General features: G+C 38.2%; 1 protein-coding gene across 1 annotated transcript; it reads right to left on the bottom strand.

Annotated features, from left to right (window-relative positions):
- Positions 1 to 1958: 1958 nt before the first annotated feature.
- On the bottom strand, positions 1959 to 18197 carry CENPL (centromere protein L). Its single transcript, XM_082833094.1, has 5 exons — positions 18163 to 18197; positions 13555 to 13731; positions 9891 to 10142; positions 4111 to 4653; positions 1959 to 2125 (listed from the first exon to the last, which is right to left on the bottom strand). Exons 2-5 carry the CDS (start codon positions 13726 to 13728, stop codon positions 2054 to 2056), a joined length of 1041 nt encoding a protein of 346 aa, XP_082689220.1. The 5' UTR covers positions 13729 to 13731; positions 18163 to 18197; the 3' UTR covers positions 1959 to 2053.
- Between the last annotated feature and the right edge of the window lie 703 nt (positions 18198 to 18900).

Here is an 18900-nt window from a genome sequence, read left to right as displayed (position 1 = left end):
TCCCTAGGACCTGACCCTTATCCCAGTGACCTAAAAGAGCAACTAGAGTACCAGTCATTTTATGTGTTCCAAACAGCAAAATTGGAAGAAGAATAAGGGCAAGGGGTAAAGGCCTACTGTTTATTAACAAGATTTCTAGAAGCTCTACATGACACTGGCATTTTTATGCCATTGGGTCAGAACTTAGTCATATGACTGTACCTACCTATGAGAAATGCTAGAAAGTGTCATCTTTATTCTGGGCAACCACACACCCAGCCAGAAATTGGGAGACTTATCACGATGGAAGAAGTCTCTGCTGCACAGTCTTTTTTTTTAATTTAATTTTATTTATTTACTTACTATTATTTTGGCCACATGGCATGTGGGATCTTCGTTCCCTCACCAGGGATCGAACCCACGACCCTGCAATGGAAGCACAGAGTCTCAGCCACTGGACCACGAGGGAAGTCCCTGCACAATCTCTTTAGTTTCATCTCATACTACTCCACCCTTACCATGCTCCAGCCACACAGACTTCCTTTACTCTTCAAATAAGAGCTTGCTCTTGCCTATCTCAAGGCCTTTGCTCTTGCAGTTTCACCTGCCTAGCACATGCTTCCTCAGATCTTCAAACAGCTGGTTCCCTCTCATCATTCAGGACTCAGCTCAAATGTCACTTCCTCAAAGAGACCTTCTTTGACAACTGTATATAAAGTAGGCACTATCCCAGTCACCCTTTTTCATACTGCACTGCCTTATTTATAGCATTTATCTCCATCTGAAATTATTTATCTTTTGCCTTCCTCTACTAGAATATAATTTCCACAAGACAAGGATCTTTTTTATCTTCACTATATCTCTTTTTACCCAATACAATTCTGAGTAGACAGTGGGAGCTTAATTTTAGTTGAATGAATGAATGTCTGATTCCAAAGGACAATGAATGTCCATTCCAATGGCTGATTCCAAAGCCCATGCTTTTTTCACTACTTCTGCTGTGCCTAGTATATGTGAAATAATACCCCATTCCAGAAGTTAGTCCTTGTTTTTGAATCACAGCCTATTATAGTTATTTTCTTTCAAAGAAGATTTTAAAAAACATTGTTTCTAAAGTAAAACAAAATCTTCCTCTGCTCAGTGAGTAAAAAGAAGAATTTTAGATATAACATCTTGTGCACATCTAAGTTGTGCAATTTTGTAGTTTTCACCTGCAAAATGTAAGAGTTGGTTAAAATTAATTCACTTAATCTACGGATATTTAGCAAGCACTGTGCTAAAACAAAATTAGGGACATGAAAATTACATAATATAATTCCTGCCCTCAAAAAAGATTCAGAGCTGCCTTTCAACTCTACGATTTGTATGATTCCATATAGTTGTTGAGTAACCTTGTGCTAGAGAAAAAGCCTATGACTTCCCATTCCTGAGATATTTATTAAAGATCTGTCACCAAAACACTGATAAACACAAGGCTTCCTTTTAAAAGTGAATATTTAATTCAACACTGCAATAAGAATTAAACAGCATTAAAAACAGAAGCATATTAGTGGCTTAAAAAATGTATAGTAACTTTAGTTTCCTTTGGGGAGGATTTTGATTGCTGGTTCTCTACAGCAAAATGATGCTAGGAAAATGTCTATAGAACATAGAAATTCTCTCTGACTACAAGTCTAAAATGCTTAAAATTAGGGATTAAAGGTTTTAAAGATGCAAATCAGAAATATTCAATATTAGCGGTATCTCATTTGAATCCTAAAAATTTTGACATAATAAAACATTATATATTTTTTAGAAAGATGGCCAACAAATTAATAACTCGGCATATTCTACAGACTGGCATCCTAGATGACCAGGACTATATTACACGAGCACCTGGCTGTGGTTCATCCACTACCACCTTCTTTGTTCTTCTAGATCCTTCTTGGCTTTCATCTGGGTAACTCCAAGGCACTGTGAGGAAAACAGATGTACAGATGCCCATTTCTCCTGCAGTCCCACTCAGCATAGCAATTAGGCAGACAGTCAATGAGAAAAAGGTATGTAATCCATAACTTATAGTCCCCACAAGGCCTCACTCAATTTGAAAAATTGCCAGTTCTGTCAAATATGCCAACACTCCAATAAGGTATTTATGACACAAAATCTGAAAAAAAAAAAAAAAGACATTTAAAATTAAAATACAATTACTTATAGCAAAGCAGTTTGATATTTGATAAATATTCCAGGCTTATTTTAAATTCCATATCTACAAGCTAAGCTATGAATATAAACCCAAACCATTGCTGTTCTAAGTCAAATAGACTTTACTAAATAAAGATGACTGACTTTAATAAATTTACAACTATTAGTCAATGGTGCTTAGATGGAATTAGACTAGGGTTCTTATTTATCCTGGCTTCCATGGGTAAGATATCTGCCTAAAGAGAAGGAGGAAGGAGTATCTACGAACCCCTTAGACTTATATGCAAATTGAGTATCTACATTTTCTAGAAAGAGTTCCATACCTTCCTTCTTCTCAAAGGGATATATGATGCCAAAGTGTCTGGTAGAAACTAAGCACAGGCAGAAACCTGGTTAATACATTAATTTCAAACTTTTGAGAGGCAGTACAGTGTTGCAGTTAAAAGCATAAGCTTTTGAGTCACATGACTGGGTTTAAATTCCAACTCCACTTATTAGCTGTGTGATCTTGAAGGAGCCTACTTATCCTCTGTGCCACAATTTCCTCTTTACAACCTATGCAAATAGGTTGTTATGAAAACTAAATGGGACAATATGTGTAAATGCTTAATAATGCTTGGCACAGTTAGTGCTTGATAAATGTTAGCTTCATCATGGCATAATTTGAACCTAGGAGCCACAGTTACTGTCTTAGATCCTTACAAGAGGTCCTTAGAATAGGCCAGATAAAACAGGGCCACCCTTACATTCATAGATGGATAAGAACAATTATATAAAATAGTTTTTAAATGTAGTTTATTAATAGAATGTGAGAATATGGAAATAAAATTTTAAAATATAAGGACTTCATGAAATTGAATTGAGGTGCTAAAATGTAAATTTATTTCTTTATAATGTCAAAGTAAGATGGAATAGTATATAATATTTCAAATTTATTACTGTGAACCATAGTAAGAAATAAATTTAACATCATGACCCAGTACAAGCAAATGTATATCCTTAGTATATGTTATATATTCTCATTTTTATATTTTCCACTCTATTTTTCTTTTGTTTTTTAAAGCTCGTTTCTTCCCATCAAATTACTTCCTAACCTACTGCTGCATTGTGACCTCCAGTCTGAAAAGCATTAAAGTAGTGCTTATAAGATAGAGTATGAACTTCTTGGGACCTAAGAGATTAAGTGTTTAAATCTTGACTCTTCCTCTTACTAAGCTATCTTGCATGTGTCACTTAAACCTATCTTGGCTTCAGCTTCCTTGTTTTGAAAATAAAATAAATGTAGATAGAAACACCTAACTATAGGGTTGCTCTAAAGATTAGAGTTAAAGTATGTTAAACTCCTAGCACAGTGACAAGATCAATATTCACGAGTGTTTATTGTGGCTGTATTTTAATATATTTTAAATATATTAATATAATACACTTAAATATATTTAGGTGCCTACTCTCAGTTTTATTCTTTTTTTTTTTTCTCAGTTTATTTCTGATACATTCTCTAATAAGGCCTTCATATACACTAAAACAATGTCTCTATTCTTTCTTTCCCAGTAGGGATAGAAAAGCCTAAAATATAAAGATGATATTTTAGTTCTGTGTTTCTACTATAAGTTTCTTATCTAACACACAAAATCCTGTTACTCTGATAATTATTTCAAAGTTGACAAGAAAATTCTGAAAATTTCAAAGTTACTACAGAATAAGTCATGTTATTACCAAAGTCTATGGGCACACAGTGTATAGTATCCTTCCACTATAAAGCTGCATATAGAAGGCTTAAGACTTTTTAGTAAACCATTTATAAAGCATAAAATAAAATCTCTCTACTGTCGTCAATTGGCAGACATCCCAAAGTGTTTCGTCAATGTGGAAAATACAATTGCCATACATTTTGAAAACTATGCAACAATAAGGAAAAATTACTTAACTAGATTTGCTCAAACTAACCTTTATTTTTCCATCAGTATGTGCTGAAGCTACAGATGTTGAAACACGAACCAATCTTGTGGCTGATAAATGAATTTTGAAATGTCTATGGAAATGTGAATACAGGCAGTCCATGAATAAGTCAACTTCCTCCTGGGTAACTTCCCCAGGTGTTTTGTGAACACTGTCCCACAAAGCTTTTGCATCTTCTGGATGTATGGCATAAGAAATATCCAGACTTTGAGGGCTACAGGGTACAGACCAAAGAAATTCAGTAGTAGCCATATAATGGTCCATTTTGCATGCAGTCCACATAGCAGCCATCCAAGAAAGATTAAACGCATTGATTGCTAAGGGACGGAAATAACAGTCAAAAGTTTTCTGAAACCAGGTTCCAATTATGGCTGTATTAGTCTCTGCACCATTTGCAAGGAATAAGGGTAGACAGGTGAAATCTTCTGAAACAGTCTCCAGAAGACTGTCTCCAAATATACAGCAGAACCAACCAGTCCACAACACTTTACCTTCTCTGTGCTCAGATGGCAATTGAGATTTTGACAGAATCTATGAAGAAAAATCAAACGGGTTCATTAAATTCAAAAGTACATCTACTCCTAAAGTGCATCTTCTCAGCATTAATTAGTACATTTAAAAATAAGAAGATATGTAGTATTACCTGCCAAAAACCACAAAGGTAATAGTCTCCCTGATCATTATTAGGGTGTATCAAGTTAACTGACCTTTCCCCTAATACTCTTTATTAGGACAGACATGGTATATGGCAAGACCTTGGTGCAACCAAAATGCAAAAAGGGGTGCCAATATGGTATAACCAGGTACAGTACCCTGAAAAAAAAAGTCTCAAAATCTCAACTTTAACTTCATCTTCCAATGCAGGGGGTGCAAGTTTGATCCCTGGTCAGGGAGCTAAGATCCCACATGCCTCCTGGCCAAAAAAACACAAAACATAAAACAAATTCAACAAAGACTTTAAAAAATTGGAAAACAAAAATCTCAACTTTAGAAGGGGACTTCCCTGGTGGCGCAGTGGTTAAGAATCTGCCTGCCAATGCAGGGAACATGGGTTCGAGCGCTGATCCGGGAAGATCCCACATGCTATGGAACAACTAAGCCCATGCGCCAAAACTACTGAGCCTGCACTCTAGAGCCCACAAGCCACAACTACTGAAGCCCGTGCGCCTAGAGCCAGAGCTCTGCAACAAGAGAAGCCACTGCAATGCGAAGCCTGTGCACCGCAACGAAGGGTAGCCCCCGCTCACCAAAACTAGAGAAAGCCCACGCGCAGCAACAAAGACCCAACGCAGCCAAAAATAAATAAATAATTTTTAAAAAAAAACTTTAGAAGGGACTGTAAAAGGTCACCGAATCCAATGTGCTTGAATTATTCCACTGAGGAAGACGTCACTATTTCCTAAGGGAGCTCTGTCTATCCACTTAAAATGTTCTTTCATATGTTAGGCCCTACAGTTTCCAACCACTGGTCCTACTTTCTTCCTTACGTGCATGTAGATGAAATCTAATCTAATCTCTCTTCTACATAAAAAGCCCTTCAAATATTTGATTATCCTTATCATATATATTGCTACGGTCAACATCTCCAGTTTCTTCAACCATTCCTTCTATGACATACATTCAAGTGCTCACACTATCTGGACACTCTTCTCTGAAATTCTTTGGCAAAGGAGTCATTCATAAGTGAACATAATTACTTCAAAAAGGTCTGATTACAGGACTGTCACCACCTTTAACCTAGATTATACTCCTACTAATATAATCTTAACAGTAGTTTTCTGGTTTAGTTGACAGCTTTACATAAATTAACCCTACATACTCATTTTTGCTATTAACAGGTAAATCCCCCCCCAACTTACAATGAGGCAGTAAACTTATTCCTATTAAAATATTAATCTCTTTCAATTTGGCCCACTGTGTCAATCCATTCAGATCTTTTAGAATCTTGATTATATTTTCTAGCAGATTGACTAACCCCTCAAACTTTAAATTTGTAAATTATATAACAAACATACCTTCCAGATATTAATAGAAGTTTTAATTAAAGTTTGACCAGGACAAGGTGAAGATCACAGCCCTATATTATATCCCTTTAGAGATGATCATTTGAACAATTATTTTTGCCATTTTTCTCCTTGTTCAAGAAGTTATGAGACTTTCAAATACCTTAAAGCCAGATGTATTATGTCTATCACGTTTTTATAACCTATAAGTCCTGTAACCCTGGCAAGAAATGAGATTTAATTAGAAAACTATTAGGACACTATACTAGGAATTCAAGAGGTTATTTCTATTCCTCACAAGAATATTGCTTGCCTGATGACATGCAAACCATGTAACTTCTTTGGGCATCAACTGCTTCAACTTGACAGAGACTGCTAATTATCTACCCAGTATCTATTTTTCCTTCCACAGTAAAACAGTGCTTTCACTTGAGGTGGCAAAGTACCCACTAAAACTTTTTTCTAGTCTTCCTTCCATCTGGGATATAAAGAGAAGTATCTGTTGGGTGTCAGCAAGTCTCGTTAAAGGTTTACTCTGCGGCAGGCATCCTGTCTGACTTTCCCATCTTCTTCCTACTACTTGCCTTGAACTTACATATAGTATTTAGAGCTCCAGGAGCCAATTTAGATTATAGTGTGACCATAGGAGGGAAGCCATGCACCAAGGATGATAGAGAGGACAGAAGGAGCTTAGATTATTAATAATTTCATGAAGCATTTACCAGCCTGGAAAAGCTTACCTCTGGACACTTTTTTGGAAGACAAGTAAACCTCTATTGTCACTGTTATTTAGACTTTCTGTTATATGCAGCTGAACCTAATCCCAGTAATCCTGAGATCCTTGCCAATACTATGATCTATACCAGGGGTCAGCAAACCTTTTCTGCAGAAGGCCAGATAGTAAATATTTTAGGCTTTGCAAGCCATGTAGTCTCTGTAGCAACTACAACTCTGCTGTTGTAATACAAAAACAGCCATAGACGATATGTAAACAAATGAAAGGGGCTCTATTCCAATGAAACGTTGTTTACAAAGCCAAGCAGCAGGCCATAGTTTGCTAACCCCTGATCTATACAAATAAATAAAATTTCAACTGTTTCAGCATTTAATTTATCATGACTAAAATGAGTTAATTTAGCAGAAACAGAAGGAACAGGCATAAATAATAAAATAAATCTGGTTTCTTAATAAATCAAAGGATAGTCATATTACTTTTATATACTACATATAGTAAGAAATGTAAAATATTACATTTCTGAGAGTAACTTGGTATGATATATCACAATATGTAACAATGTTACTTCTTTGCTAAAATTCTACTTCTAGGATTTTAATCCCACTAAAAACCATAGAATTATACAGATAAATTTACAAAAACGTAAAATTTACATTTACATTTAGTTACTCAAAATGACATGAGTAACTATCTACAGCACTGATTATTAGTAAAAAAAAAAAAAAAAAAGGCATAATGCACAAGTATGGGCAATATGATCACAATTTTAATAGATACAGACAGCCAAATAGATATATCTAGATTCATGATGGAGTCTGTAATTTTCTTATAATGTCTTTGTCTAGTTTTGGTATTAGGGTAATACTGGGCTCATAGGATGAATTAGGAAGTATTCCCTCTGCTTCTATCTCTGAAAAAAATTGTAGAGAACTGGTGTAATTTCCTCCCTAAACGTTTGGTGGAATTCACTAGTGAACCCATCTGGATCTGTTGCTTTCTGTTTTGGAAGGTTATTAATTATTGATTCAATTTCTCTAATAGGACTAGGCCTATTCAGATTGTCTACTGACAAATAGATGTATACCAAAATGTTAAACTGTGGTTTTTAACTTTCTTTGTTTTTTTGTTTGTTTTTTTTTACCTTTAAAATATTTATTTATTGGAAAGGTAGTAGTCTCATATAGTACAAAATTCAAATAGAAATGTACACTCTGAAAAGTTAGTCTATCAGCTACCTCTGTCTACCCGCCTCCCCCAACTCAGTTCTTGCCCCCAGAGCCCAGTTACCAGTGTTTCGTGTATCTTTCTGGAGCTGCTCAATGCATATGCACAATGCATAGCTTTTTATTTCTGTTTTTAAGAAAATGTACAACAAAATCTTCTGTTACATGCAGAGTTTAAGTGTTTTTGCAAATACATGTATTATTTTTTCTTCTTTTATGGCCCCTGGCTAAAATGTCTTGTTCAGAAAAGCCATTCATATTCCAAGATTGAAAACAATTTTCCTATATTTACTTCTAATATTTTTCTATTTGGGTTTTAAATTGACATCTTTAAACCAACTGGGTTTTTATATTTGAACAGAGTCTGATATAGGTGGGGATCGAATTTTATTTTCTTTGAAGTATGGCTAATGAATTGCTTCAATACCATTTAATCCAGCCTTTCCAATGGATCCATATCATTTAATATCCAGGTCCCAAATCTCCAGCATCAGTAACAACCACCGAGGATAGTTTCATCCCATAAGTCCCACTCCTGGGTGCTATGTTTGCCAGGATGCTTCTTCTCTCTACTGGACCTTCTTCCCTCCTTCATGGTGTCCCAATCATGGGTGCTCTTTCTGTACTTGGACTTCTCTTGTGCTTCCTGGCGCCACTTTGGCCTTCCTCCTGTTCTCTTTGTGGGACTCTTCATCCTCTTCATCCCTATGGTGCATCCTCTTCCACGATACCTGCTCCTCATCGCCATGTCCTCCTCCTCCCTGGACCTTCCCGCCCAGCCTCCGTCTTGATCTCCTGCCTGATGGACACTGGTGTGGTCCTCTGAGAAGCAGCTGGCCTCTTCTCTGTGTTGTGCTGTGTGGGGGCCAGTGGCCATTCCTTGCACAGGTGGGCTTGGAAACCACCGGTTATTGAAGAAATGGTCATGTTTTTTCTGACAGTGATTTACAGGTTCCAGTCTTTGTCGGAAGTGATGAATATTGGACAGTGTGGGTTAAGTGGCTTTCCACTGTTTTCGGCCTTTTGTAGGAACTGGGGGACTTGTGGGGCCTCCTGAAGGGGAATCTCTGCTCCAGCACTGGAGGTCTGGGTGCAGTGTGGTCCTTTTCTCTGTACACAGAGTCTTCTGTCCCCTTTCTAAAGCAAACCTCTGGTTGTAATCCTCTGGCTCTTTGCTTTCTAATATAATCCTGAAGTTCATGTTGAAAAGAGTCATAAGTCTTAGAATTTTCCATTATATTGACTATGGATGAAACTCTGGAGTCATCACCATGCACTAGTTTACTGAGAGAAATTTCCACAAACAGATGGAGCCTCACTTCCTCAAGCCTACAAGTCTTTGGGGTTGTGTAAGTAGAAGATCTGTGGGCCCACAAAGAGCAGAGGTTCGCCTGCCAAGAACCTCAAAAGGAAAGAAGGAAGGAAGAAAGGAAGGAAGGGAGGAAAGAATGAAGGAAGGAAAGAAGGAAGGAAGGAAAGAAGGAAGGAGCCCTAGATAGGGGTAGGTTTTACTCAGCTCCAGGAGAAGAATCCCAACTTCTTTGCAGCTCAAACTTCTCCCTTTCTTTGTACTTTTATGTATTTTCTAAGTTTTCTAAAATAAACATAATTATATTGTAAAAGGAAAAAAACTTTTTTTTAAGTTGGTCATATCTAATTACTATAATTTGGTCAAACAAGACATAAAATAGGTTATAAATCACAAGCTTAAGAATTTTAAAAACAGTAAGAAAACATCACAATTTCTAAACCAAGACAACGCACATTCTTTTCTCCTAGGAAGCAAGTACTGCTTGTATGATATACCTGGACAAGAAATGCTTCAGGGTCTCTCTGTGTTCCTTTCATTCCCAGGAGAGTAGAGAAAATCACTTTGATGTTGAAGTCGTCTCCCACTTCCACAGCAAGTCCTTTTTGCTTTTCAGCAGCAATAAATGCATTCAGAAGTTTAGAATACTCTTTGAAATTAGTATAGGAGAATTTATATAAGGGAGTTAAACTATATAAAGTCCATTGTTTATGCAGAAGGAATGCAAACTTTTGAGGATCAACATCTTCCTAAAAAAAATCAAGACAAAGGAAGTTTAAGAATTAGGAAACATGAGTAACTAAGAACTTAATCACAGTATCTTAAATATTTAAAACAAAGCCATTACTGGGTACCTGATCTTTGCATCTGCTGTAATTTCCCTTTGGAATGTTCTTCCCAGGGTGTTCACATGGCATGTTCCTTTCCTTCATTCAGGTCTCTGCCCAAATGTCACTCAAGAGGCCACCCTATCTAAAGTAGCACCTGCACCCATTCCAGCTTTGTCACTCTATATCTCCTTAACATGCTTTATTTTTTTCACAGCACTTATTACTATCTGACATTAGGTACTTGCCTGATTTTTACTGTCTTCACTACTAGAGTATGAGTTTGATGAGAACAGGAATTTTGCCTATTTTATTCACTACTGTATCTCTAGCACCTAGAACAATGTCATCTAGAACAGCTGTTTAATAAATATTTATTGGATGAACAGTTACATACTTTTAGAAACTTCAAATTATAGAGTTTAAAAATAGTCACCACTGGAGCATCTAATTTCATTGGTTTTAATTAAGTAATTTCTAAAATTGTTTGGCAGTAAATTCACTCCATCACTCTAATTCAGTAGATTAAATAAAAAGATACATGGGAGTATTTTGGCTAGGCTCTATTGGAATCACAGGGACCACTAAAAACAAAACACTTCATTTGTATTGGCACTATGGCAGTACTGAGGGTCTTCACATACACCCCCACATAAGCTCCTAGTTTTATCCTGAATTGAACTTTTCTACAGAATCTGTACTTCCACAGTCCCAAATATCTTTCGGAACTTTCACCACAGTTGTCCACTTGACAAAAATATTTGTTCTGACTGGAGTACTCATGGAAAAGTTGTAAACTTTTTTTATTACTATCAAAAGATTTGGGGGAAAAAAAGGGGGGGCCAATGGTTAGGACTTGGCGCTTTCACTGCCAGTGCCCAGGTTCAGTCCCTGGTTGGGAACTAAGATCCCTTAGGACGTGTGGTACGGCCAAGAAAAAAAAGATCTGGCAAAATTATTTGTATCATAGAGAAAAGGAATCACTGAACTGGACATTTCAGTCTTTTTTTTTTTTTTTTTTTACTGTTGCAATGTTTGTTTTTTTATTTTTCCAGTCTTTAATTTATATACAATCTCTGTTTTCTGGTTAAGAACCATAACTTTCATTACCAGGACTAGTAATTTTTCTTTTTTTTTTAAAATTATTTATTTTATTTACATTTTATTTTCAGCTGTGTTGGGTCTTTGTTGCTGCACGCGGGCTTTCTCTAGTTGGGGTGAGTGGGGGCTACTCTTCGTTGTGGTGTGCGGGCTTCCCATTGCGGTGGCTTCTCTTGTTGCTGAGCGCAGGCTCTAGGCGTATGGGCTTCAGTACTTGTGGCTCGCAGGCTCTAGAGCTCAGGCTCCGTAGTTGTGGCGCACGGGCTTAGTTGCTCCGCGGCATGTGGGATCTTCCCAGACCAGGGCTTGAACCCGTGTCCCCTGCATTGGCAGGCGGATTCTTAACCACTGCACCACCAGGGAAGCCCTAGTAATTTTTCTTTAAAGAAGTTTTCACAAAAAAGCAAAACTTTTCTCATATGCCAAAAGATACTAGACCCACAACACAGACAAGAAAAAGTTAAAAGGAAGGTGTAGGTGACTGATCAGCCAGGTTCCTTGCTAAGTGACTCAAAAGCATCCATCAAACTTGTATTGACGGCACTTCCCTAGTGGTGCAATGGTTAAGAATCCACCTGCCAATGCAGGGGACACGGGTTCGAGCCCTGGTCTGGGAAGATCCCACTTGCCGTGAAGCAACTAATCCCGTGCACCACAACTACTGAGTCTGTGCTCTAGAGCCCTGGAGCCACAACTACTGAAGCCCGAGTGCCTAGAGCCCTGGAGCCACAACTACTGAAGCCCATGTGCCTAGAGCCCATGCTCCGCAACAAGGAAGAGTAGTCCCCGCTCTCTGCAACTAGAGAAAGCCCTCGCACAACAACAAAGACCCAACGCTGCCATAAATAAATAATTAAATAAATTTATAAAACAACAAAAAAACTTGTATTGACTGGGGCTTTATTTCATAGTTCAGTAAAATTACAAATTACTAATGTTAATACACAGGGTTTTTTTATGAATGATCAAAACAGAGCATGTTGCCACCAGACAAATCCGGAACAATATAAACATGAAAATAATTTAGTAAGTAATTAGAAAAAATTTTAAAACAGGAATTCATGAATCTGTACTGATAAATAGATAAATAAATGGAATAGAAATGAGAAGGGCCTAAAATAGAATGCCAAAGGCTGGTTGGTAAATATGGAGCAAATAGAGATGGAAAATTATTATTTTTCAACCATCACCATAAAGATGGGATTAGGCAAAAAGTATCAATGGATGAAGGATGTTAAGTGTGAGGCAAAATTTTGATGAGGCACAGGATATTTGTATTATCTTAAAGTGTCTCCCCACAGACCGCTTATTAGTTGCAGGGGGGAATAAAGCAGTAATTATTGGGCAACATGTTGACAAGATGATCAAAATTAACATCACCTATGTGCTACCAGATGTTATTTCCCAAAAGGATACAACACGACCTATACAGTATTCCAGCCAGCAATACATAATTTCAATCTAATCTTGAGAAAACATCAGACAAATACAAAATGAGGAATATTCTATTTAAAAAGGGAAGAGGAGGAAACATATTCTTCAAAAATGTCAATGTTATAAAAGACAAAGAAATATTGTGGAAACGTCCCAAATTAAAGGAGGTTAAGGACGGAACTAGAGGATGTCATACTAAATGAAGTCAGAGAAAGAGAAATACGATATCCCTTATATGCGGAATCTAAAAAGAAATGATACAAATGAACTTATTTACAAAACAGAAACAGACTCACAGACTTAAGAGAAGGAACTTATGGTTACCAGGGGGGAAGGGATAGTTAGGGAGTTTGGGATCGACATGTACACACTGCTATATTTAAAATGGATAACCAACAAGGACCTACTGTATAGCACAGGGAACTCTGCTCAATGTTATGTGGCAGCCTGAAACAATCACAACATTGTTAATCGGCTATACTCCAATATAAAATAAAAAGTTAAAAAAAAAATCAACCAAAAAAACAAAAACTTTGTCACCATTGGAGAATGCTAAGAAAGCAACCCCTAGCATTATTTTGAAAACTAGGAAATAAAGAGAAAGAATTAAAAAAAAAAAGAGGTGAAAAAACATATGGTACTGATAGTGTGAATAATTGTTATAGCTGTTTCTCATTTATTTTATTACCACAGGGAGTAAGAATATAGTAAAAATACTATAAATAGTAACAACAATTGAAATGTTTCATTCACAGGCATTCTCAATTATTAGTAACACAAAGGAACACAAAGAGCATACCTGAAGTTGTGAACACTGGGGAATTTTCCTTCGAGGTGGAGTCGGGATAAATGAAGTCTGCTTCCTGACTGATTCTAATCGTTTTTGCAGAGGGGTGGCACCTATAAAGTAATCTTTAAGCCTTGAGGATGCACACTGTCTAGGAGTCGATTCTGGTGCATCATAAGAATCCATGGTCTACATGAAAAGAAATAAAACCAGAATTCTAAATAGTAAAAAGTTAATTCATGCTCATAGTTTCACTGATTCCTCTATCTACTATAAAGGAATTCTTTCTCTCTCCCTCCTACTCCCTGCCCCATTTTGACTTTTTAATCAAATCCTATATTTCTCATTGGCTATAGGCTATTTTTATGAACATCTTACAGATAGCTCAAACACAGTTATGTTCAAAACTAAATTCAACTCCTTCTGTCCTCCTTCCAAAAGCTAGCTGGTCCATTTTCAAATTCCTGTCAATTTTCTAAGTTAATTTAAACGTATTTAAGTAGTCTCCCACTTTCATTTTTCAACATACAATCATTAAGCACATTCTTTTGAATTTTTCCTTCCTCAGTCTCTCCATCCATTCCCAAAGCTACTTCCTTAGCCAGGTCTTATTACCACAACTAAACGTTCCATATCTGAGGGTAATCCATTTTTCAGAAATGGTACTTTATTATTAGTCACCTGTGCAAAAAACTTTTCAGTGATGAGATAAATTCTACTCTTCTGCTGGGCATTCACAACTCATAATTCAGCTTGTCCTTATCCTACTTATCCTAGACATAAACACATCCTTGTCTTCATGTGTTTGCTTATCATATTCCCTACCTCGTGTTCTTTTTCCATTCCACTTCCATTAAAACCATGTGTGAATTTGATCCCTTTTCAAATAGTAGGGTTTTGTTAACCTTTTTCCCCCCAGAACACCCATGTTACACACTTCTGTCTGTGTCTGTATCAGTGGCTCATTCTGGGAAGCAGTGTGTGTGTGTGTGTGTGTGTGTGTGTGTGTGTGTGTGTGTGTGTGTGTGTGTGTGTGTGTGTGTGTGTGTGTGTGTGTGTACACAGAATGAGATCCTCAGGGGTAAATATTCTGAAAAAGCCCAAAAGCCCTCTAGATGAGTCTAACAAAATCCCTCGAGAATATTCTACAAAATCTTTGGAGATTAATAATACACCAGCCCACACAGCTCTCTTCAATCACCTAGTCTCTACCACTCATTTTGGCCCGAATTCATCTACTTGTACTATTTTTTTGGTGTGCATTTCTTCTCTTCCCAGAAAAACTACTTTGACTGAAATCATGCTCTTTGTATTTCTCTTGTATAATCACCCTAGTATAATGCTGAATGCTGTTTAATTGTTAAGCAAGTATTGGTTTAATTGAACAGAAGTATTTCATGGAACTCCAAAATTGAAAGGAATTATGATTTAAAAGTTATAAAAATTACTCCCAAGAAGTGGCACAGTTACCCTTTCAAAAATTTTTTTCAGGGCTTCCCTGGTGGCGCAGTGGTTGAGAATCTGCCTGCCAATGCACGGGACACGGGTTCGAGCCCTGGTCTGGGAAGATCCCACATGCCACGGAGCAACTGGGCCCGTGAGCCACAACTACTGAGCCTGCGCGTCTGGAGCCCGTGCTGAGCAACAAGAGAGGCCGCGATAGTGAGAGGCCCACGCACCGTGATGAAGAGTGGCCCCCGCTTGCCACAACTGGAGAAAGCCCTCGCACAGAAACGGAGACCCAACACAGCCACAATAAATTAATTAAAAAAAATTTTTTTCACAAGTGAAGAGCTTTATTTATCATTATATTTAAATTTATATATATATATTTATTTATTTATTTAGTGAGAGGCCTCTCACTATCGCGCCCTCTCTTGTTGCTCAGCACGGGCTCCAGACGCGCAGGCTCAGTAGTTGTGGCTCACAGGCCCAGTTGCTCCGCGGCATGTGGGATCTTCCCAGACCAGGGCTCGAACCCGTGTCCAGTGCATTGGCAGGCAGATTCTCAACCACTGCACCACCAGGGAAGCCCTATATTTAAATTTCATCATGTCAAAGTATGACACACTCTATACCTTGCACAAAACTCCATAAATTAAATATATAGTTCTCAAAACTCAGATAATGCCCAGAGAAAGATCATATACCATACAACTTAAATAGCAGCTACTCTAAAGTAGTCTGCCTTTAAATGCATACAGAATTGTGTATTCAAAATGGAATTTTAATCAGTCCCATCTACATTGAATGTTTCTTTCAAATCTGTTATTTGGAATAATTGCTAACATTTATTGAGTATTCATCATGTGCCAGGTAACTTTCTAAGCCCTTTAACAAATATTGTCTCATTTAATCCTCAAACAACTGTATGAGGTCGGTTATTATATTTCCAGTTGACAGATAGGAAGATAAAGAAATTAAATAACTTGCCAAAGTCATACAGCTAAAAATGCCAGAGCCAGAATTTGAACCGAGACAGTCTAACACCAAAGTGGGTGCTCTTACCTCCTTCTTGCACACTGCCTTTCAATAGGGATCAATTTCAAGGCAAAATAAGCCCTACTAAGTTTGACTCCTTAAAAGAGAAATTCTATGAATTCCAAAAGGATTTTAAAGTCTACCTAGGTGAGAGAAAGACTACTAGCTCTGAAAGGACTGGTATTGAGAAAACATTTCCCTTGAGTAATTTAATACTGCAGTAATGTGAAATAGCCCAATCCATGCATTAAAGATTAGAAAATGGTTTATACCTATTTTACTTTCTCACTCCATACTCAATAATGTGCAATTTTGCCCTGCCAGATAATTAAGAGGTTAAAAATATAGCTTGACTTAACATTTTACTGCCCCAATATTCTTCCTTCCAACTGTAAGGAAAGAGGTCCTCTTACTTGCTTTCTAAAGCCAATCCATCAACCAATATTCTAGATCTCCATGTCCCTTCACATTTCCCTTGGGCACCATCTCCCATGTTTATTTCAAACCTCTATCATCTCTAATCTCTACTTCACAGGATACTTTTCTTCCACTGCCATGCATATTCTTGTATTCCTAACACTAAAAACGTTTTGTTTAAATCCTACTCGTCTCATTCGTTTTGAGACCAATTTCCTGGAAATATGGTATACAACTATTGCCTTCACTTACTAATAAATATTTTTTTGGAAATCTTCAGCAACCTCTCTTATGAATCCATCACTATAAAGACATGGCACTTTTGAAGATTACCAATAATATTTTTGTGAAAACCATGGCCAAATACTTGATTCATCAAGTTTGCTCATCCTTACTCCTCTAAACTTTCTGTTACCTTGTTTTTTTTTCAGACACTCAATTATTTCTCCTCCTTGTTTCTTATGGTTCCTTCTGATTCATTTGCTGATTCCTATCCTTCCTCCAGTCCCAACAGTGCGTGTCTCCCCAGACTCTGAAATCACTCATTCTCCATATAACATTCATTCTACATAAGACTCCTAAATCTCTATTTTCAGACCTCTGCACCTGCATTTCCAATTTCCTGTAAAGCATTAAACTTTTTTGTACTCAAACTCATTAAGTTCAAAGCTAAACATTATTTCACAATCTTTCCTTTCCAACTACCCTGTTTCTCAATAATAATTCCACTCTTCCTTCTCATTTTCCTTCCTGCCCCTTAAAATACTCCTTAGTCATCTTTTACTCTTCCCTCAACTTCACGTTTACATCCGAATTAGCATCAAACTCTGACATATTTCTTAAAAGCATACATACTAGCCCTCTCAGATTTGGCCTTCAATTGCATTATTAATTATAGCCACTTATCTTATTCCCAGTCTTAACCCCTTTCCCCAATCCATGACTAGTTTCTCCACAGACACCACTTTTATCTTGTCATTACCTTGCTTGAGATCCCATGACAATTCTCACACATCTTCTAAATAAATGAAGCCAAAACTTCTCTGCCTGGGTTTCAAGGCACCTGATCATATTATCTGATCCTATCCAGGTTCATTTTCTACTACTTCAGTTCTTACCCCAAGATCCATGGACAAAGGGTCTTTCCTAAATCTAAAAGCCCTCTAAGGTTGGATGCAAAATGGTGTATGCGTGTGTATTTGGTGGGAGAAGGGGGTGAAGAAAGGTCCAGGAGATGATTCTTTAAACGGTTAAGAGCCACTGCCCTACACCCAAACATGCCCCCTTCCCCTAGGCTGCTCATCACCCTTCTGCTCTTCATGCCTGTCATGTTTGCCTCTGCTCCCGGACTTCTTTATTCAACCTATTGCCAATTAAGACTACTTCTCTACACTCATTTGTCTGGCCAAATCCAATCTATCCTTCAAGTTTCATCTCCTCAGGAGAAGCTTCCAAGTATCCACAGAGCTAGCTCTCCGGCCAATTCCTCTTGCACTTGCAGTTCAGAACACACAATTACAACTCAGTTGTTTTTCTTGTGGTAAGTCCGTGAAGGAAGGGACCCTGACTTAAATCACTTTTGTACATCGTCACCTAACGCCAATGCTAAGCAGGTCGTGTGAAACACATCTGAACCCCCAAGTATTGTAAAGATAACGACTACACAACAGGGCAAAACACAAAGTTTACTGCCACGCCTGGACCAATAACAAAGAATCTTACCAATAAAATGCCGTGATGACGCTGTCAACCATTCCCTTCACGAATCATTCTTCAAGTCTGGATCCAAAACTACGTCGAAACTGAAATCCCCTGAAGTAAAACAGCCGCCAAAATGACAGCGAAGGGTTAAGTCCGGAGGAAACCCTGGCGCTCCCAAATTCCCTCTCGCTCCACCACAGCTGGGTTCACGACGGACGCAAACGGGCCCAGTAAGGAGACCTCCGCTCCCGCAGGCGCCAGCCGAGCCCGACGCTTCACGCCGGGAAGGACATTTCCGCTGACTCAGCCACCCAGCTCCGCGACCCTCGCTCCTGCGGAGTCTGCTTCAGCCCACGGAGGGAAAGGGCAAGGGACAGTGTGTCCCAACGCGCCCCTCCCCACCTGAGGCCTCAGGGGCCAACGCCAGCTCCAAAAATCCCGCCGTTGAGAAGCAGCAACTTTGCGTTCAGCCGCCTCCTCAGTTTAAATTCGTTTCCCGACACGCTCTGCGGCAGGACGCTGGACGCCTCCATGGCGCCGATTCCAAGTCAGTGAAGCAACTAAGGTTGCCATTTTAACTGAGGGCACGGGAGCGCTCTAACCATTAAAGTCTACTTTCCTAATCGCGGGGCGTTCATCTTCCGCGCTTTTCTACCGGTGCTCAGCGGTCCTTCAAACTTCCGCCCGTAGTAAAGATGGCGGCACTCCCTCTGTTCTGATTGGTTGACTCCCTCCACCGTAATCTTGGTTGTTCGTGGG

This window comes from Leucopleurus acutus (assembly GCF_964270905.1).
Source record: "Leucopleurus acutus genome assembly, chromosome: 2".
NCBI classification, from domain to species: domain Eukaryota; kingdom Metazoa; phylum Chordata; class Mammalia; order Artiodactyla; family Delphinidae; genus Leucopleurus; species Leucopleurus acutus.
This window is presented reverse-complemented; position numbering and strand designations above follow the sequence as displayed.

Coding starts and splice junctions, on each gene's coding strand:
- CENPL (XM_082833094.1), bottom strand. CDS start 13,728: ATGGATTCTTATGATGCACCAGAATCGACTCCTAGACAGTGTGCATCC. Junction 4,654..9,890: donor CTGAAGCATTTCTTGTCCAG/GTATATCATACA, acceptor TTTTCTTCATAG/ATTCTGTCAAAATCTCAATT. Junction 2,126..4,110: donor ATACTGATGGAAAAATAAAG/GTTAGTTTGAGC, acceptor TTTTTTTTTCAG/ATTTTGTGTCATAAATACCT.